General features: G+C 37.4%; 1 protein-coding gene across 5 annotated transcripts in view; it reads left to right on the top strand.

Moving 5' to 3' along the window:
• Positions 1-1,886: 1,886 nt before the first annotated feature.
• The window catches only part of iffo2b (intermediate filament family orphan 2b), a 32,665-nt gene continuing 11,765 nt past the window's right edge, over positions 1,887-22,786 (top strand). For all 5 annotated transcript variants that reach the window (XR_003410103.2, XM_027001922.2, XM_027001921.2 and 2 more), the window contains exon 1: positions 1,887-2,828. Coding sequence is in view for 4 of the 5 variants with exons in the window: in XM_027001922.2 (XP_026857723.2) it covers positions 2,347-2,828 (482 nt within the window). In the remaining variant the exon portion in view is untranslated. The remainder of the gene's footprint in view (positions 2,829-22,786) is intronic.

Below are 22,786 nucleotides of genomic sequence, written 5' to 3'. Positions count from 1 at the left end.
TATTGTTGAGCAGTGTCGCACTGTGTCCACCTTTTGTGGGTTAGTTTTCACTTAGACTCTGCTCACAATATGGCCCAGAAAACACATGTGTTGCTGGAGGTGTTTGCTAACACCATAAGCAACCTCAGTGACAGAGGGTATATGCAGAGGATGTGAAAATTATGGATGCATTGAAACTCAACATCTACACTAAGACCAAAACAACTAGTAGCTATGTGTTCCGACACCCACTAAAGGTGAATGTTGTCAGTGAGGTACAATACAAAGGCTATGGCAAGAGGGAGTCAGGAGGACAGGTAAGAGGAGAGATATCATCATCATCATCATCATCATCTGTCAATTTGCCCAGATCAGATAATACTATAGCATGCTAGCTAGCTCAGTATTAGCCAGTTTTACCCTCATCTGAAAAGAGGAATAAAAATATTTTCTACTGTTTTGCTAGGAAAAATATAAACAAAGTGGAACCGTGACTTGGAAACATTCCTTGTAGCTTAAGCAGCACCTTTTCCCCTGTGATAGTCATTGAAAATGGTTTGTTAAAGTTATTTGCACTTCAAAGCCACCATACACATTTTATTTATCTGGCAAAAGTAACTGCAGTAGTGCTACATAATATTCCAGAAATATATATTTTTATTTTTTTACTTCTTTTGTGTGTGTGTTTGTGTGTGTGTGTGTGTGTGTGTGTGTGTGTGTGTGTGTGTGTGTGTGTGTGTGTGCGTGCGCATGCTTTTTACTGAAATTATTTAGTCTGCTTCATACCCTTCATGTGAACCGGTACAAATTGTTTTAGGTTTGAACAAAACAGATTAATAACACATACAATATCAAAGAAATACTTGTGTGTATATATATATATATATATATATATATATATATATATATATATATATATATATATATATATATATATATATATATAAACCAGAAATGATAAAGTCTTGGACTTTACAGTACAAGATAATGTATTCATTTATCTAGCTATTTCATGTTACAAGGTAATGTAATATATGTTATTTGCAATGAAATATGAAATATATTAAATCTGTATTATTCTCACAAGAAGATATGAATTTGATAGACTCTACAAAGCTCTTCTGTTAGGTACTCTGGACAAGAGTGTCTGCCAAATGCTCTAAATGTAAATATTTATTTTGAATAAAGAATCAGTGTATGTGGGTCTTTTAATGGAAACCTCCTCCAAAACAAGACTGTTTAATGCTTTAGACGTTATAAGAAAGTTTAGCAAATTAACTATTGTCAATAATCTATTGTCAGATAACCATATCTAGTGTCGCAGTCCATCTCATTGTTTGATCTATTTGCTGTCATTAACGTTATCGAGATAATCCACATGTCCTGAGTTGTTTTAATTGTTGTAATCACCTTTCTGCAATAAATAAATAAATAAATAATAAGGTTAGACACATGCCCCTTAATGTTTTTGTATTCTGTTAGATATCAAACGGAACACATTGAAAACATTGTGATCGCTCTTTATTTATGGGTTTATCTGTTACGAGTCAAAAATGTTATACTACGCTTCGAAGAGTAATAGAGTAGCCGAATGTTTCAACCATTCATTTTTCCTTGCTTTTATCTAACCACATCTGGAAATAGTTCATTTTAGTGATGTAGCCTAAACTACCAAATTCTGAGTGTTTATTACCAGTTTACACTCCGTGATTTACATGTAGGATAAGAAGGAGGCGCCTTTATCGCATCAGGCTAAAGCAACAACGATTGTGGCTTCAGTTTTGTGTGTGAGTATGCGCGAGAGTGCGTCTCCTGCTCGCGTGTCTGGGATGGGGGCGGAGTAGTTGATGCGGTAGCTCAGTTTAGCACCATGTAATATGATCCAGCGGTGCCGTTAGTATTGGATATAAACCAGTCCTTTGGCCACGCGGTTAAACCTGGTAGTGGCACTTCGTAAAGTCGGTTTAAACTAAGCTTAAAGTAAGCTCGATTTTGTTCTGAAGTCTATAGCATCCGCAAAAGCTAAGGTAAATGTATAACGTCTCATATTCTTGCGTAGCATTTGACAATGAGTCGCTGGCTGTACGCTGCATCGTAGCTCCTAAATAAGAAAATGAGCTGATACCAAGCTGCCTCTGGACGTTGCTACACTGTCGTATGACCAATGTTTGTGCATATTTCTACGAAGAAGATCATTTTTATTCCGAAAGAATAAAATAATATTGACAGTGATGGTGACATCACTTAAAATCGCGTTCACAGATCTAGACACTACGGAAATATTGCCTTTAGTGAGGGTTTGGTTTGCGTGAATCTGGTGCTTAGAGTAAGCCGCAGTCTCCAATTTGATATAATTGGGATAAAAGGATGAACACCTTGCTTTTTGGAGAAGCTTTGTCAGCCAGTATGATTACAACACTACCCGGCAGTGGTGCACCAACGGCCGGTTCTGCCCTGCGGAATGACTTGGGGTCAAATATTCATGTCCTGAAGACACTGAATCTGCGGTTTCGTTGCTTCCTCGCCAAAGTCCATGAACTGGAGCGCCGAAACAAACTATTAGAAAGCCAGCTACAGCAAGCTTTGGAACGATCACGGTATCAAGGTTTCTTCAGTCGTGAAGTTGCCGTCCAAACGGACTCACAGGAATCCAGACTCCCGGGCACAATCTGGAGTTTTACACACGTGCGGAGGCATGGGGGACACTTTGAAACTCTCCAAGGACCAGGAGTGTCCTGGACGCATCCGGACGGTGTTGGGGTACAGATCGATACCATCACCCCAGAAATTAGAGCGCTTTACAACGTTTTGGCCAAAGTCAAACGGGAGAGAGACGAGTACAAGAGAAAGTGAGTACTGCTACGGAATTTGTTTTAAAAATCTGTCACTAAAAATACATAAATATTATGTCAGCCTTTAACTTACGTCCCAGTGTTTCATCTGTTATGGAGTTTTTGGGCTTGCCTACATTTTAACAAATTTAATCCATCGTAGGCCTCTGGTTTAGTACTGCATTGAGCCTAAAGCCTCTACTCAACATTTCTGAGAGCACACTGATTCATTGCAGCGGAATACCTTGGCAGCGGAACAAGCACAAAAGAGACTAGATTTCTTAAACATTGACAAGAGTATAATGAAAATAAATTGGTAAATGGGAGTATTTCTTGAGTGAGGTCTCAAACAAATTAGGCACATGAAGGTTTTCAGGGCATCTTAAAAACAAGCATGTTTAATTAATGGTTTCCCGCAGCATGTCATGATACTGAGGCAGTGTATAGTCTGATAGAAAACAACAGAGTTGTTAGCTCTGTTTTATGTTTTCCGTGCACAGACTCTGTCTATATTTCATGGATGTTAGTAAAAATCAGTGACCAATGTGCGTTTAGGGAATTTTGCATTTCTTAAATGCATGGCAGTGTTTTCATTCCCATATTTGAATCCAGAAGTAAAAAGCATCTTTTGATGCAACCCTACAGAAATATTTTTATATTTTGTTAAACTTTCACTGGATTTATATATAGCCTCAATAACAACTGTAATATTTCTCCACACCAGCTCATAAGACCTCCCCACATCCACACTGCAGAGTGTGATTAATGCCACTGTTTCAAATCATCAACTAATTATGAGGCTCTTCATGAACAGGATCCAATGTACCCAAGAGAGCTGGGAAAACCTTCAGTGTACAGGGACCACCAGGAGGGGGAGTCTGGAAGTGTGTGTGTGTGTGTGTGTGTGTGTGTGTGTGTATATTATTAGTGTGAATACATCTTCAGGAGTGGCTTATGCAGAATTTGTTTTTTACTTCTAATGAGCTACAGTTCTGCCATGCATGTGTGTGAGTTTGATCAGTGGTAAAGATAGATGCTTGAAGATGTTTGGCAGGAATATAGGTCTCCAAATACAATCTTGAATTCTCAATCACTTTCTCTGTAGTTTCTGTCAACTGAAAAAGAAGATTTATTCAAATTATTTAGAGCTTCACTGTTTCTTGCCATATATGTACTTGCCATATATGTACATGTATTGTACCTTATATGTACTTATAAGTTAATGTCCACTGATGACGATTAATGTTATTTCATGGAATTAACTGTGATATTGGGGGTCATGGCAAAAATCAATCACTAGTGGAGAATCAGTTTGACAGTCATATGACTGATCAAAGAACCAGCTGATGTTCTCATTAATGCTTATTCACCCTGAACTATTTTGATACTATGGGCATTCAGTGGGCATGCATATAAATGCCAGTTTCTGTGTGAACAGAGCCATTTAAGGCCTTCTCCGAGAATGGTAGTAAATTGCTGCAGCATGAGAAACATAATGCATGAATAAAACATCTCCTTGCAGGGTGACAGTCCACAGCCTAATGATTTGCTTTCTTCAACTACTGTAACTATTGTGTGCTTGAAGTATTCCAGGGACCTTTGTAGGGCATGGATGTGCTCTGATCTGAGACCCATGGCAATGTCTGATGACGTTTTTCTGTTCTGGAGTTTATCTGTTGCTGTCCTCATGTGCCCTTATATAGTAGCATTAAGAATGGAATATCATGTGAATGTTGGGGAATGTGACTGGTGCATGCCTGTATGACCAGAGTGTGAAAATATTTCAGAAGGAGAAACAGGGAAAGTGTGTGTGTGTGTGTGTGTGTGTGTGTGTGTGTGTGCGCATTTATGCATACACATGTATTTAGCTCTTTTTGGGGATCAAACATTGCTACAATAACAGGAAACCATGAAACATTACAATATACATTTTAATATGACTGCTCTTATTTGAAAAACTACTTACTAAGGATAAAATTAAAGTTAAGTTTAGGTCTAGAAATGGCTTTATTTAGATACCATAATGTATAATTCAATGTAAACAGCCCCTAAACATACCAATACAAGGGTGGGGGGGGGAATGTTATGAGCTGCCTTTTTGGAGCTGCTACTGCCACCTCCTTGTCTTGGTATGTGCTGACTCACCAGCGAATGCACCCTTACTAACCAAAAAAGAGCACATGGTCTGAGGAAGGAGACAGAGTGAAACAGGTCTGTGTCCTTTCTTGTCCCCACTCTTTTTTTTTTTTTTTTTTTTTTTTTGTCCATGCATGCATCAAATACTGGTTAGTGCTTTCCCAGTGAGTAACTGGATTGACCATTCAGTCATTGATGGCTGCCTTGACTTGGCTTGTATGCATGCCAATATATACTTTTCCCAAGATTGATGGAATATTTATCTGTAGATAAATTCCAGTCATGGCTCTGCTGCTATCTAATGCTTCCCTGTATCCAAGCTAGCGGGTGACCTATTTATAGCACTGTGTTTGTAGTTGCTTTTGGAAAGGCTTGAGATTTATCTTGGGGGGGGGGGTGTTGGGGATGTGGACACTTTTGTCTCCAAAGCAACACAAAACATTGAGTAAAGTGAATGAGTGTTCCAGATAAATGTCTGTCACGTTATTCTAGTGAATCACATTACTGCACTGGTGAGATGAAAACAGGTATGCCTTAGAATAGTCAAATAAGTTGGTAGAAGCTATCTGTTTTGTTTTTTTCTGCAGTAATTAAGTGATGGTGACTCAAATTAGGAGGGAGGAAGGACAAAATGTTGTATGTACCTAATTTTAGCATGTTTAATAGTTATGTTGTAGCTGGAAAATGACTGCCTCAGTTTATTTTTATTAAAAGTCCTAAGTCCATAATTGTGAGAGGTGCTTGTATAACTTTAGTTTAAAATACTTTTTTAAAACTTTTAAAAAACATTAGCTGCATTAATAGAAGGAATTCCAAAATATCTTTGAATACCAGCTGTTCTAATGATGCTTAAATAAAGATTACACTATTCAACTGTGTATTAATTGTATATATCTTAATTAAATGAACATGCTTTATGAATAGGCAACTTTTGATAGAAAGCCAGACATGGAGTCATTCTTTCAAATACTTTCTCCCAAATTTGAGCAAACTAAAAATTATCTCCATTTTTCTTTTCCTTTCCATTAATTTTTTTCTTCTTTTTCAGTGAATCTTCCTCCATCACCTCTCTCCTTGCTGGGTGGTGGTCAGGTTTCTGCCTGGAGCTCACTTTTTTACCTGGCTATTGGCATGTATTTTGCTCCAGTGACTGATTAAAAAAATTAAGGGGTAGAAGGGAAATGGCAATTAATTTATGAAATTGTGCATGTGCACGGAGACACACACACACACAAATTCTTACATACCTTAAAAGACAATCCTAAATCACCTTAACACACCAGATATGATGATTAATTCTGTTTTGGGTTATTCTGTTATAATACAAACATCTTATTTCTTCTGACAAAAATAAAAGCAAAAGGTGAGCTTAGTCATTTTAATGCTTACTTTTCCAGACATGTCTTTTTGAGATTTATGTTTCATGTGTTTCTGCTTAAGTGAGAAGTACTGTTACATTTTGGGTCATCTCAATATATAATTGATAGAATTTAAGATGATTTGGGCCTGTGATGGTTGGCAAACCTAATCGTCACCTAGTTAAACCCCCTTAATATATCTTGGCACAAAATGAGTATAGAAATAAAGAGCATAATAGTAAATGCATTCAAAGTAGCAATATTAATTCAGAATTAATTCTTTGATTTTGTTTGTCTTTTTTTTTTGCTCCTGCGGTTTCAAATTTTCCAGTGTAACAGTCGTGTTGTACTTTGACATTTGGAAAGGCGGTTTTATCGTGCCAATGGTAGATAATTAAATTTTATTAGTGCATAGACTCAAGTGAAGTGATATATTACCACCTGATTACAAGAAAGGCAAGTCGGTAACAGTCAGAACCAACCTATGTGCACTGAAAAAAACAATGCCAGAATCCAGGCAGTATAATTGCTCTGACTCTAGCATGTTCTTTTACTCTAGAAACCTCGCACCAAACTCTGCCATGTCTTAATAGATAATTTCAGAAGCAACGTCACCAGGAACGGAAGTGGAGTCCAGTTTCTTTAACAGCTATAACGTTTAATAAAATATAATGTCAATTTATTGTAAGTATGTGTCGAAAGATTATTTCACATTTAGATTCCTTCGAAATGAGTATTGTAATAATTACGGGATCTACTCTAAGTCCGTATTCGAATCAGCTTAAGTTGCAGGATCATACGAGTTATGAGCATACCTTTCCAAAGGGAGCAGTTCTCTCAGAGACTCGCCAAATATTTCTAGACTGGGATGATAATTTGTCCAAATGATCACCAGTTCAGTGCCTAGGTGTCTTTACTTACTTGATCGAGAAGCCTAGCATATACTCTAAAGAGAAACTGTGTGTCTACAAATCATCCGATATGTACAACCATGGGATCATGTACAAAATGTCGAATACGACTTCCAGAATTGTGTGTCTTGAAGTAACATGTTCTACACAGGCAATGACACAAGACCACAATGTATTAAGGCTGGGTGATCATAGTTTATTCTTGTATTGACTGATTTCTGTGTTCCTTACCCGAGCTGGGGTACATTCCGAGTACATATTCACATATACTGTCAGTGGCTTGAGTCATGTGTGGCTCTAAAGGCACACTGGTACACATAGCAAATAAACAGAGCTAAAAAGCCAAATATCAATGAGTAATACTGCTCGTTATTTTGCATCCATAAACGCTACCTTATAGACAGTATAGCTAACAAGTCTCATAATAGCAGTTAGATGCTAATATGCTAACGCCAACTAGCAAAATTCTTAACTTCGAACTAACTGAACATCGACTGTGGTCATAGTATGTTGAAAAATAAAATCAAGAATTACGTATTAGCTAAACGTACCCTTGGGTACACACACAAAATCAAAAGGAAGAAAAGACACCAGAGGTAGCAAGGGGTTCAGACTGTGGCCGGTTAAGATCCTGCTACCTAACTACATAACCTAACCAGGTCAAAATGTTTATAAATATATATATTAATCATCACTAAAGGGCATGGACACAGGATAAATAACACTTCTGTTGCAGTCGTTGATGTTAATGACTGCGGGGGTGATGCTTTTATTTTGTAATGCAGATTAGATCATTTGGATGATGTCGTAAAATGATCGCTCTTAGAAAAATATTATTCATCTTCCTTCTGTTACCTTAAAAAAAGCACTTCCGTTGCCAACATAGTCATGCTGTCCTCTTTTTGTTTGCAAACTTTGAAACTGTCAGTGGCTTAGTCACTACAGCTATGAAAAGGTCAGGTGGAGTTACAGGCCCAGACATAGGGTATTATAAATCATTTTGCAATTTACTGATTGGGTCCATCATCTGTTCTGTTGCATTCAAGCCTGATCCAGAGGCTGCTATTGCTGCTCTACTGAATTAAATCAAATTCAAATCAAATGTATTTATATATTGCTTTTTACAGCAGATATTGTCACAAAGCAGCTTTGCAAATGTCCAAGTCCAAGCCCCCAGTGAGCAAGGCAAGGGTGACCGTGGCAAGGAAAAACTCCATAGAGCATGAAGAAGAAACCTTGAGAGGAACCAAGACTCAAAGGAGGGCCCATTGTCCTCTGGCGAACAACGCTCACCACAATAGAAACAATTTTTAAGAGAAACCTAATAATAAAATGGAAAAAAAGCAATATAATGTCTAGTCCAGTTTTTAGAAGTCCTAGTCTTTTTTCGATGGTGTGCGCGTGTCCAAAACCCATCCCGCAAGAGAATGTCCACCAAGGCTAAGGGAGAAGTAGTTGGCTAGGGTGGAGGTGTGTTGGGCTACTGCAGGGGACATCAGGGGGTGATGGGAGTGACCAAGGCAGCTGAGACGTGTTGAGGCTCAGTAACATCATGACATCAGGGGTAGGTCTACCTTGGCAGAGAGAGAGAATAGATTATTAGGCATGTCCAGGTACGAGGGTGTATAAATTGGGGAACTATAATGTGCAAAGATGTACTCGGGCAGATCTAGCTATGGCAACACAGCTAAAAGGATAGAGCCAAAAGGAAACATGGGCATCAGTGCACCCTGGAACAACAGCATGCTACTGCTCTCAGTCAACAAACTTGAGTGACAAAAAGGTGAAGTGACAGCATCATAACCTCAGTTTGCCATAACTCTCAGTGCCCATGGACTTGCAGATCTACACCTTTACCTAAGATGGGAAGTAGTTAATAAAATGGCTGACTGTACAGACAGGTTTCAGCCTAGCCTTAAATACTGAGACTGTGTCTGAATCTTGAACATTTACTGGAATGTTATTCCATAGTGTGGGAGCTTTATAGGAAAAGGCTCTGCCCCCAGCAGTAGATTTTCTTATTCTTGGTACTAGTAAAGAGCCTGCACCCCTTTGATCCAAGCAGGTGTGGTGGGTCATAATGCACTAGGATTTCTTTAAGGTACTGTAGGGCAAGACCATTCAGTTCTTTGTAGGTCATTAGAAGCATTTTAGAATTAAATATGAAATTTTACTCGGAAGTAAAAATAAAGTAGCTAAGATAGGAGTGATGTGATCAAATTTTCTAGTTCTAGTAAGAACTCTAGCTGCTGCATTTTGTACTAGCTGGAGATGGTTTAGGCACTTAATGGTACAGCCAGATAGTAAGGCATTGATGATGATTATCCGTTCAGTCGGACCCGACTTTCGAACACTCTGAGATATCATTTTTCCAAATTTTCCTATCTTTAACAGCTTCTTTCAGTTCTTTCATTTGCATATTCATGTCAGCCTTGATTGTATCTAGCCAATGTGTTCTTTGGCGTCCTCTTCTTCTGGACCCACTAACAATGCAGAGCATTAATGATGTTTCCAGGGAATTGGTTCGCATGACATATCCTAAATAAGAGAGCCACTGCTTGGTGAGTTTGCCCTCTAATGATGTTCTTGGTTTGACACACTCTAGAACCATCCTGTTTGTAACCATATCCATCCACGAGATGCACAGCATTTGCCTCCAACACCATAGCTCAAAAGCATCAATTTTCCTTCTGTCTGCCTTTTTCAGGGTCCAGCTTTCACATGCATACATGGAAATCGGAAATATGATTGCATTGACCATGCGGGTTTTTGTTGCAATGGTAATATCTTTACTCTTACATATCTTTGCCATCCCTTGCATTGCACTGCAGCCAAGTATGATTCTTCATTTGATTTCTGGCCCTGATTCGCCACTGCAGTTGATCTTGGATCCTAGGAAGATGAAGTCTTGAACTGATTCAATTTCTTCATTGTCAATTTTTATGTTAACTCTACCATTGCCTGTTGTCATCATTACTTTTGTTTTCTTGATATTCAGGTACAATCCCATGCGTTCAACTCTTCTTTGACACGTTGGATCAAATATTTTAGGTCTTTTATGCTTTCTGCAAGCAAAGTTGTCATCAGCGTATCGAAGATTATTGATATTTCTCCCACCAATTTTCACTCTAATTGACGATTCATCCAAATTGCATCTCCTCATAATCTTTTCGGCATACAGACTGAACAGGACTGGCGATAGAATGCAGCCTTGTCGCACGCCTTTCTTGATCTCAAACCAGTCAGTGTTGCCAAAAGCTGTTCTGACTGTAGCTTCTTGTCTTGTATAGAGCAACTGAATTAATTTTACTAAATGTCCTGGGATGCCCATTTCCTTCAGACATTTCCACAGCTTGACGTGTTCAACACAGTCAAACGTTTTACTGTAGTCAATAAAAGACATGTACACATCCTTTTGATATTCACGGGTCTTCTCCATAATCCAGCGCAGTTTGCAATTTGATCTCTAGTTCCGTGTCCATTGCAAAATCTATCCTGGACGTCTGGGAGCTGCCTTTCAATTAATCTAGCCATGCGTTTCTGAATAATCTTCAGTAGAATTTTACTTGCATGTGATATAAGTGTGATGGTCCAATAATTGCCACATTCTTACGTTTCACCTTTTTTGTGTAATTAGACAAAAAACGATCTTGTCCAGTCTTTGGGCCGTGGTTTAGTCTTCCAGATCTGTTGGCAGAGTATTGTTAACACTTGGCACTGGCTTGAGTAATTCAGATGGTATGTTATCAGTGCCTGGTGCCTTCATGTTTGATAGTTGTTTCAGAGCCCAGGTTACTTCTTCCTCCAAAATATCTGGCTCTTGCTTGATTGTGTCTTCCTGAACAGCTTCTTGATTTGCTTGATTGCCCGCATACAACTCTGTTGTATATTCTTTCCACCTTTGCTTTGTTTCATCTTCATTCTGCAGTACTTTGCCATTCAAATTTTTGATGGTTGCTGCTTTGCGAGGTGCACAGGGTGCACAGGGTAAGGCATTACAGTAGTCCAATCTTGAATTAATAAATGCATGGACTAGCTTTTCTACATCATATGAGGAGAGCATGTTCCTAATCTTTGAAATGAGATCCATGATGACTCCAAGATCTTTAACTGCTAGAGAAGATGTGATTGGGTGATCATTGAGATTCATTGAGTAATTAGAGAGTGAGGACCTAGCTGTCTATAAGCCTAATAGAAGCACCTGTGTTTTGTCAGGATTAAATGAGAGAAAGTTCCTCAGCATCCAGTGTCTGATGTCCTTTACGCATTCATCAACAATGTCCTCTGGTTTGGCTGAGACAGAGGTAGCATGTATAAGGAAAAAAGCAAAGGCCCTAGGACAGATCCTTGTGGGACACCATAGCTAACCTTGTTGGCTAGATAAGATTTAAACCAAGAAAGGGCTTTTCCCCAAATCCCAACAACATTTTCAAGTCTATCTCATAAAGTGTTGTGATATATAGTGTCAAATGCTGCACTCAGATCAAGCAATATAAGCAAAGAGATGTAACCCTGGTCAGAAGCCAACAACAGATCATTAACTACTTTAATTAGTGCTTTTTCCATACTATGACTTCATGTATCTGGTTCTGTTTCAGATATGATCTTAGCTACATCTTTTTCTAGGATCTTGGAAATAAATGGAAGGTTTGAGATCAGCCTGTAGTTTGACAGCTGACATGGGTAGAGGTTAGTTTTTTTGATAAGTGGTCTGATTACTGTTAATTTGAATGATTTAGGAATGTAGCCAATGTTCAATGAGGAGTTTATTAAATTTAGTAAAGGTTCGATTACCTCCAGTAGGATTTCCTTAAGAAAGTGTGTGGGCAGTGAATCTAGTAAGCAAGTAGAGAATTTTGAGTGCGAGATCAGGGATGTAAGTTCTGGCTCTTGGATAAATGTAAAGGATTCTAGTCATTTTTGGCTTGCTTATTCTGATCTCTAAGTAGCTGCCTGATGTCATGTTAATACTCTTAATGTTATCTCTAATGTGCTTAATTTTCTCATTAAATAAATTAATTAACTCATTACTACGGTGTGATGTTGTAATCTGAGCATTGGTGTCAGTTTTATTTCTAGTTAGATGTGCAATTGTACTAAAAACAAATCAGCAAGCAGTAGGAGGCCAGACAGAGCCAGCCAGGGTCTTCATCAGCAGGGAGCCTGAAGCTGCAATGTGTGTCAGCACAGCATGCTGCTTTGCTACCTTACCCACCTATTTTCTCTTTCCTGTGCACATCAGGAATGTAGTAGCCTGAATCTACCTCTACAGATTCAGTTGGTAGTTGGTACACTACACAAATAACAGGCATGCAAACCCACACCCACAATCCTGTCCACCCCTGGGGTGTATGCAGTCATGCTTTACATCTCTCAGGAGGATTATGCCCTGGAAGAGGTTGCACCCATCTCCTATACCTTTACAAACAGACGCGGCAGGATACAGTCCAAAACCATTTTGTGAAATGTACAGTTGGTAGTGGCATATTTTTAAAGGTTGCTATTATGGAATTGTTTTAATTGCCACACAAGTTTATTCTCAGCCCTGTGTAACATGCCTAAAATGACCACCAGCTGAGCTCATTTTATTCATCCATTTTATATTCATAGTGTTAATACACCTGTTAATGACTCTTCATTTACATTTTCAGTGACAGTGTCCTTAATTAACAGCAATGGAGCTAAAGTTTGCTTTCTTGTCATTACATTTCAAGCTTTGTGCAGTTAGTGTTTTAGTCAAAGAAAAGTGGTGTTGTAAATTTTAAAAGTATTCAGCATGTTGGTCTTCACAACTTTAAGTGAAAGAGAGATCAAAACATGCCAGAATAATTTCAATCTGAGTTCAATACCAATATGTTAGTGTGATATATTGTACATGGCTGTATATTCATACTGGAAGACGAATGAAGTCTTTCTTGTGAAAGCAGTCAGGCATATGAATGAATATTGCTAGTGGAGTAGATTTCTAGTCTTCTCACATGTTGGGGAACATTGAAAGGACTTTAACAGTCTCATTTGCACTGATTCAGAACCATTATAGAGAAGACTTTAATTGTAAACTCTCAGGCTTTATGATGAGACATTCAAGAGGAAAAAGATCAGACCATTATCTTTTCCCAGCATAAGTGTCAAGATAGCAATGAGACCATTTTACAGTGGGAGTGAATGAGAGGCAGTGAGGGAGAAACAGATGTGGTGGGAAAGAAAGAGCAAGACAGTGAGAGAGAGAGATGCAAGGAGAGGATAGAAAGGGATGATGCTATGATTTGGTCTAACACTGATTAAGAGGCACTCTGCCCAGCCAAGCTGGCTGACATCCACTGTGGTAGTTTGCTGGGTATTTTCATGATGGTAGCAGGGCTTGTCTCTCAACTCTTTGGGTGCACCCAAACCAAACTATAGTGAGCCATCAACAGTGTTGTGTGTGTGTTTTTTTTTTTTTGTTTTTTTTTTGTTTTTTTTTTTTGCTTTTTACATGTGCATTACTGCTCATTTCATACCATATATTGTTCCTTGGTTGCAGTACATATTATAACAACAGTTATGTTTGTAGCTAATTTCAAATGAGTAATTAGTTCTGAATGTTGGTTCAGTTTGTCTAATAACACCACACCTCTTGTCCAACCCATGTCAGGCCCAAGCAAGCAAAAGTGTTTGTGGTTTAACAGTTGAAAAATTACTTTTAAATATCTATCATCTTTTTACAGGTCAATACATGCCCAATGTGATATAATACATGCTATAGGAGCAAGACAACTAGGAATGTTTAGTTTTTTGGAACAAATTTTACTGCACAACATTTTTAACAAAAGTGTCAACAGTAGACTATGGCATTTGTGATGCTAGAAAAGCTCAGAAGGAAAAAAAAAGAAAAAGAACAATGCCTAAGTTCTAGAGGCCTTCAAGCTACTCTGCTACACAGTGTCTAAATATTAGTTAGGTATTTGCTAGTTATAACCACAGCCAAAAATAAATGTTTAAAATGAAGTCCCTTGCATCTTTCATTTGCATTTCAGAAATCTGAAGGTAGTCCCTCATATAAAAGTCCCTAACATTACCATTAGGAGAATAAGATGCATGTTTTTCCTTAAAGTTTGGCTGATCTAGTCATGTTACATGTTGACATATTGAAAGCAAATTCTTGCTAGTCCTAAACATAAAAATCAGAAGTAACACAAATTCTATTCAAACGATACCTGTAATAGCTATCACTATTAATGTCACAAACATCCCTCTAACATCCCATTAATGCCACAAACATCCCACATTACAAGCCTGCAAGTTAGAATATTAGTCTAAGCTCTGTCTGAAACAAAGCCAATAGCTAACATCATATTATGAAAATGATCATTCCTAAATGTAATCCATATGTATATCTGCTTAACTTCAGGATAAAGGAGAACAATAATCACTCTTCATAAGCAATAAGGTGTTTAATGCTGTCTTTATTACAAACCACTTTGTATGTACCATTAAAGTAACAAGATGGCAGCTGGCAGGTGTGGCACATCCAAGCTTATGGCTAGTTCTTATATTTTGTCTCTGGTTATAGAAAGTCACAGAATACGTTTAATTAATGACTGCAACACCCTTTTCAAAGATTTCTGACCAGCAGTTAATTTACAGTTACTCTGGTTTAAGAAAATCTCAGTCTACTGATGCAACTTTACTCTTTTAACTGAATTGTTAGGTGTGAGAGAAAGGGAATTTGTGAATTATGGTAATGCTAGATTTTGATACTGTTGACCATAATATTGTGTTGGCCATGTTTAAAAACTATAGGTTTTATGATATTGCTGTCAAACGGGTTGCTTCATGTTTGAAAGGAGGGAAACCACATGTGGATGTAGAATATACTCTTTGCATAAATCTCTTAGTTGTGGGGTTCCCAAAGGAAGTATTTTAGGGCATTTAGGTAGATATCTTCTATATGCAGATGATTCTTCAACATTATTTCCCCATAAAAATATAGTTAGATGTATGATGAGTGAAAAACTTTTGAAAGTTAGTAGGTGGATGTCTGACAATAGTTGTCACTTAATTTGGGGAAAACAGAATCTATTTGGTTTGTGTAGTATTTTTCACATTTTCAGCACTATTTTACTAATAGTACATTGTAATCTGTGTGAGTTATGGTGAGTGAGTAACCAAGCGTTTCCTTTGATACAACCTACAAAGAACCACAGGCAATCTTTGCATAAAAAACATTACCTAATATCAATAGCACTTAAAGGAGGCTTTTGAAGACCCTAGTCAAATATAAACATTCTTCATTGCCATATGGATTTCTTGAAGTTCATGAATCTTATTTTTGTGTTTTATTGTATTATTTAAATATACAACCTACTCGCCATAGAATTAGATTTTGCTATTGGGGTTCAACGTGCTTTGCTGGTTATCATCCCTCTTTTGATGATGGTTTAGGGACTGCACGGAAGAGGTATGGAGAAACAAGCTGTAACAAAACAGCTTGGGCGTTCCTATAGGAACACTCATTGCTGGGTTTGTGTTGATCTTCCCTTCAATATAGTTCATAACGTGTCCTCTGGTCCATTCCCATGAATGCATGAGTTGTAACAAGCCTTGCAGTGTTCCCTTCAAATCCCTTATGCAATTTACACACAATATGAAGATTTAAATCATTATCTCCACTCTTGGTTTATGATTAATATATATACTGCCCCAAGCAACATCATTGTGTTTCCAAACTTGAAATTGAGTTTGGCAGCTTTTTGGGTCATGATTACAGGCTATTAAATGTTTTTCCCTGTAAGATGTCTTTCACAAAATGGTTTTGGACTGTGTCCTGCCACGTCTGTTTGTAAAGATATAGAGATGGGTGCAACCTCTTCCAGGGCATAATCCTCCTGAGACATGTAAAGCATGACTGCAAACAGCCCAGGGGTGGACAGGATGGTGGGTGTGGGTTTGCATGCCTGTTATTCGATGCCGTAATGAGTCTGTGTAAAGCAAATGGGGTGTAGACGTGGTGTTGTTAATGAGACTAAAGGATGGATTGCTGACATCTGTGTCTAGGGTAGAATTAGGCTCTTTTTAGCTGTAATGTCTGCACCTCACACAGTCCTCCCAACTCCCAACAATCAACTCTTCTCAGGGCAGAGATATTTGTATGTCATTTACATCATGTTGGAACAATGTGCACCAGAACTCGGTGTTGAAAACAATGGAAACATCAATGGATTGCCACCTACAGATTTTAAAATTAAAGTACATGGACAATAATATAATGTTAATAACATTTCTTACAACTGTCACAACGAACATGCGTATGTTCTTTGTGTATATGATATATATGTGAATGTGTATTTGTATTTGTATTTGAACATGTATTTGCTTTTGATGACATCTGTGACAAAGATGATCCTTTCCTTGGCCAGTACTGTTTTAAGATATGCTCCACCAGGATATTTCCATGGAAGCCTGGTCCTTATAAATTAAGAAGAAATTTCTTCTTGGAACACATACTCGATCTCCTTTTTGTCTTCTATGAAATGGATCTGCTTAACATGCATTAACCTCTTTTATGCGTTGGGTTCACTTTACTGTCACTGTTGTTCCAGAATTAAACTATTTGTACTCTGTCCAGAGAATACCACCAGTCTTGAATAGCTGTGGTTTTGTGTGCTAACCTGCAGATACATGAAAGAGAAGGTCTCCAGATGAATAACAATAACATTGCATCTTCAATATGACAAGGATTTTTTTTTCTACTGTAGAGGGGCAAATTCATCAAAGCCACAAAGGGATTGGAGGATTCCTATATCTTTACTGGATTGTTTTTGATTCAGTGTTGCAGCAGAGATAGATTGTTTGTTTGTTTGTTTGTTTGTTTTATTTTTGAGGCTGATCAACAATTTTCAGTGTGCAAGGTAAGTGTTTCTGATAAAGCAAGTGGTACATCATTCCAGGCCAGATTCTTCACAAATTCATTCAATCAGTTGTCCTAGCTAGAGCATTGTCGACAATAATAAACCTACAGAAGTTTAAAAAATAAGAAGTGTGGCAGAGAAAAATAAGAAAAGTAAAGCTTCATAATGGCTGCTTGATTGATTATTCAATTAAATTAAATTCAAAATATATTTATACAGTGCTTTTTACAACAGAGGTCGTCACAAAGCAGCTTTAAAAATGTCTAAGTCCAAGCCCCCAGTGAGCAAGCCAATGGTTACAGTGACGAGCAAAAACTCAGGAAGAAACCTTGAGAGGAACCAAGACCTTATATGGTTATGGTTTCATTTTCCAGCAATCAGGGCCTGTAAGTAATATGCTGGTATACAACTCTGCAAGTGTCTGACGTGATGGATCATTTGTTGTTTGGACTATTTATGTTTCATTTTATATATGCAAAACGTAGGCAAAAAAAAGGCTTCCCTCCATTTGTGTCAAGCCAATCACTTGATTCCTACATCTTTAAGTCATCCCATCCAAATGGTTCTGCAGCTGTGAACATATTTTGAGATACCTTGCTAACCCTGTTGAGAAAATTGCTGTGTTTGTAAGCATTCTTTGCTGAACCACCTTTGCATGAAAATGCAATTGGAATGGTTACTTTCTGTACTTAGAACCAGCTCTACAGTGGAAAAGAGGGTTTTGATAATGATAATGTCTGTCATGTCTTTTCATTGTGTCTACCAGTAAAACTCCTGAAATAAGTCATTTTTGTTATATATAGCTTTCTACATAATTTTACTTTCCACACTTTTTAACAGCTTTTTTTTTTTACACCCAAACCTTATGAAGCTGTCCACTGTGCTCTCGGTGGTAACAGTATTATTGATTGGCTAGATTTTGAGGAGCTGCTTATTTTCTTCAGCTCTATTTGAGGAGTAAGATAGAAGATGGCCTAAATTATTTCTCCATTTATTGCAAAGTTCCTTTGGGGACAGTGACGATTCTGGGAATTTATAATTGGGGTAAGCGTTGGGTGGCAAAAGCAAATTTACGGAGTCAATGTCCATAAAGCAAAAAATATGTAATTTTCAAAATCAAACAAAAACAAAAATTTTTTTCACCCTGTGTTAATTCCCTTTTTAGAAAAGAAAAGACAAACCCCCATTTTCAGAATTGCAGTAAAAGAATGGGTCAATAGTATTGAGACAAATCAGAATATAATCACTGGGAGACATAACATGTTCACTTTGTCGCTTCATAAGACTGAATAGAGTTTCATGTCTGCTATGAGTACAAGTCGACTTTGTAGTCATTAGTGTAGAATTTAAATTTGGTCTCATTATTAATAGAAGATAAAGTATAGAGTATGCATTTAGTTTGCATTTTAGTTTAGTATGCAAAACACTTAGTTTTGCCTGCACCATTGCTGCATTTATTGGGGGAAATGGCAAAATTGAGAATGAAACAAGTGATTATCTACTTTAAGTGAAGGCAGTTGGACTTGACAGTAATCCATCCAAATTACCAAAGAACCACTAGTCCATGGACATAAACATGTGGCCAGGAATTGGGTTTTCTGACATTTATATGTAGCCTACCTGATTTCAATGCCAGGAAAATTAGCCTTCACTAAATAAATCCGGAAAGCATACGAAAACCTTGACCCTTTGTCATACTTCAAGGCGGGATTTGTTGTTGAAATTAACAATTACACCAATGGGTATTCTGATCGTTTGTGGATTTATACTAAGATATATATTAGTATTACAATTTTTATTTGAAAACTGTAAACTAGTTAGGCCTACTTTGTTTGTAGCTAAAACTGCCACTCAGTAATGTTATATATTCGTGCAGGTAAAATAACCTCTTCTGAAGTTACCAATAAATCTGTCATTAAATATTATGATGACCGCAAGAATTGATATAAGTATAGCTAACTTCCAAATCTACAAAGTTATCTGGCTAACTGTCAAAACTGGATTTGTCTTGGCTAGCTTGACTGTCTTCTCTTTTCTTTAGCTTTTGGCAATCTGTAAAAAGATCAAAATTCTTGTTGAATCTATTTGTGCAGTCAATTGCACAACAGCTTTATGATTTTAGACGTTTTTTTGTATTTTTTGTATTTTTGTGGCATTGCCACAGAGTCTTTCAGCCCCTCAGTGGGTGTAACCACAGTGAGTCCCACCAACTGTGTTCTGAGTTCTTTCTAGCACTCTGATGCCCTTTATTGTGGCAGCGGGCCACTGGCCAGAAAGAGGGCAGGGAGGGCACAACAAGGACTTCCGAGATGCCTTGCACGTCCTCACAGCATGTAAACTAGTTTCTTTATGTTTATTGTTCTTTAAAAGAGTGGTTGAGTGGTGATTTGTGCATTTAAATTGCCTTGGATTTTCCCACTTAGTTTATTGGCATTTTTAGAGTGTTACCCTCTGCAGGTGTGTTTGCCATTTTCGTTATTCCTTCCCAATTTTCTCTGCTAATTCCAAAAATGTTAAAGTGCTTAATCAAACAAATAGGTTTTCAGCCTAACCTTAAATATAGAGACTATTTCTGAGTTCCAAACATTGGCAGTTATTCCACATTTTAGTAATTTAATAGATTAATGTTGAAATCTGAAGGTTGTCATGGTGTGGTCATGTATGACAAGTTGTCCTTGATGATTACATGAGTTTTAGAAGGCATGTGTTTATTTTACTGAAGAAAAGACTAAAAGCAAAAACTCATAGAGCAAACCATTAAAAACTTAAAGGGCCATTTTCAGGCAAAATACTCAGTATCTAGTTTATGGGTCAGAGCGCAACATTGTTTTCAGAGATCAGTAACTCAATAAAATATATCACCACATCAGTAGTGGAATTGTGAGCTGACAAAGGAATAACTATATAGATCACAGAATATAGAGGAGGAAAACACAAAAGAAGAAAGACTCTGCTAAGTCCTGACCTTGTTCAGCACATGCACAAAGACCAGAAGCATAGAGGGAACAGTGAGCCCACATACCTAGTGCTCATTAACACACAGCATGTGTTGCTTTCTTGCTGGCAGAATGGATTCCTTCAGTTTGCATTTATTATACCTAATCAATACATAGCTTGAAAAAACCTTCAGTTTGTGAGCAGGATGAATGTATACAGGGTTTTACTACTATGGTGTGGAAAATAAGGATGGAAAGTAAGCAGAATTAAACCCCAGCAATGCACTCATTACGTTGTGAAGGACAATGTGATCCGTGTAAAATATAGCTGTATTCATGGCCTGATATAAAATTGACTAGGGACAATGGTGAAGTGTACCAGAGGATGAAAGATGGGTTGGGACAGGGGTTCAAAACCTGAGAATAAATTATGTGAAAGATTTGTGTGTATACTGTAGGCGCATGTGTTTGTAAATGCCTGTTTGCAACTGGGTAAGGAGGTTTGTGTGTATTAGTCAATTTTGGTGGGGGTGTAACAGAGAGAGAGAGAGAGAAGGATTTTATGATGTGATTGTAGTTCTGTATGTTGAAACGGGGTGTAATGTTGAGCGGTAAGGAGGCAGACGCATGTGCGGAGAAGAGTGAGATTTATTAAGGGCAAATCCAAAGTCAGAGTCGTTAAGGTAGTCCAGGGTCATAGAGCCAACATAGAGAGTCCAAGAATACATGACAAAACAAAAACACACGACGGCAAACAGGGAAAGTAGGCTATAACAAAGACTAGGAAAAACGAAGGCTAGGATACACGGAGTACAAACTTGCGGGTATACAGAGACGGGCTTTCAAAAACATTCAAACATTAAACCAATCAAACACAATGAAACTAACACAAACGCAATGATTCTAATATTCAAACACATAAATGCACAGATTCAAATAAACAATGAACAGCCCAGACACAGGGAACATGACAGGGTTTAAATACATTAACTTAACAAGGCTAGAAACAAGGGACAGGTGTGGAAATTCAAACGAAGGACAGAGAAAATGAAACTACGGCGTGGTACTAAAATGCACAAGACAGGGAAAACATGGAAGCTGGGAGGGACTAACCGTGACACAGGGGACCTGGGGAGGAGAGTGTGTTCTACTGTATGTACCACATTGATCATGGTCATATCCAATACTAATCAAGAAGGAACTGCTGATTTCCCTACATTATGCATGTTATTTCTGCACACACAGCTTTTTCTTGAATATAGAAATGTGTATATTTTGGTAACTGGCAAATGCAGTAGATATAGGAAAAGAGGAAGAAGAAGAAGCATCTTTAGAGAATGATTTAAAAAAAATCATATTACTGTCAAGACTCGTCTGATGTTGTGAATGTAGATAACGGGGGTTTGAAAAAAATTGTATCTTATACAAGCATTACTTAGAATCTGAATTACCATTTTGAGATTTTAACAAGGCCAACATGGTTGTAAAATAGTACACAATATTATTTGGTAACCTCTTTATTTAAAAATATATATATTGTATTTACCATTGAGCATTGAAAAACCTATATAATCTCCAGTAAATAAAAATAATTTGATTATACATAAATGTGCTGTAGATGCCATAGATTTTCTCTCTGTGTATAAATGTATAATAATAATAATATATTTAAACAAACAGAAATATATGCATGAATTAATAGTAGCTCCATCCCCACAGCCAACAGTCCATCGTAAGTAGCCAGATGTCTTTGGAATCTCTTGGTCACACTATAAGATTATGATGGGTTGTGTCCTTGTAAGGTGACTTTGTCTATATCTGTGACTCTGTGAAAACCAGTCTAGCCTTATAAGCAGTGTGATAGCTGAGCACTGAATATTTTTCCCAGGCACTTGCTTCTGGTTTTGGATTCATTGTCATTCCAGATGCTTGCTGGATTAGATGAGGTGAAACACTTGGTGAGCTGTTCTCTGTAAACTAGGGCCACTATCATGAAAAACACAATTTCCCTCAATTTATTTTTATTCAAATAAATAAATTTTAAATAATATGTAAATATTGTTTCAAAACCCACCATTCTTGCTCTCAGATCATACAGTCCATATGTGAAATCTAAGATGTAAAAACATTTTGAAATCACTGTTTCTCTGATGTAATATGAACAAACTCATTTACATATCTTCTATTCAGCCAGCAGCCATGTTAACCCCACCCACTTATATTACAATTCTAAGAAGTCTTTTATCTCTGAGTGCTTTTTGAAAAAAGTACAGTACAGGACAGCTGATCAGAACAGAGCTCATTTTTCTTATTTCAATCTTAAAGGTGCAGTAATAGAAATAGCTTTTTAATTCTAAGGGATGACGTTGGAAAACTGTAATGTAAAAGTAAATTATGACTGAGTTTGGTACCTAAAGTTACACAGACATTGAAAGTGGACATCAAAGAAAATTATAAAATAAGACATACATGTCCTAATAATATAAAATATGACAAATTATAAACTAAAGCAAATGTAAAAGAAAACATAAATATTCTATGAGCCCTTAAAGACTAACGTGACATCAGGGTGAAGACTTGTTGTATGGTTTTACATATCTATGTCTAAGTATGTAAACATGTTGTATAAGAAGGAGATATTAAAGATATACATCACCTAAACATTCTGTTGCTAATTGGGTTAAATTAAAGCATGCAAGGTCTAGCAATATTAGAATGTTTAGGTGTGGTGCTGCTGTAACTTTA

The sequence above is a fragment of the Electrophorus electricus genome, chromosome 20, assembly GCF_013358815.1.
Source record: "Electrophorus electricus isolate fEleEle1 chromosome 20, fEleEle1.pri, whole genome shotgun sequence".
Classification (NCBI taxonomy): Eukaryota; Metazoa; Chordata; class Actinopteri; order Gymnotiformes; family Gymnotidae; genus Electrophorus; species Electrophorus electricus.
The sequence above is the reverse complement of the archived record's forward strand: the minus strand, read 5'-3'. Positions and strand labels throughout refer to the sequence as shown.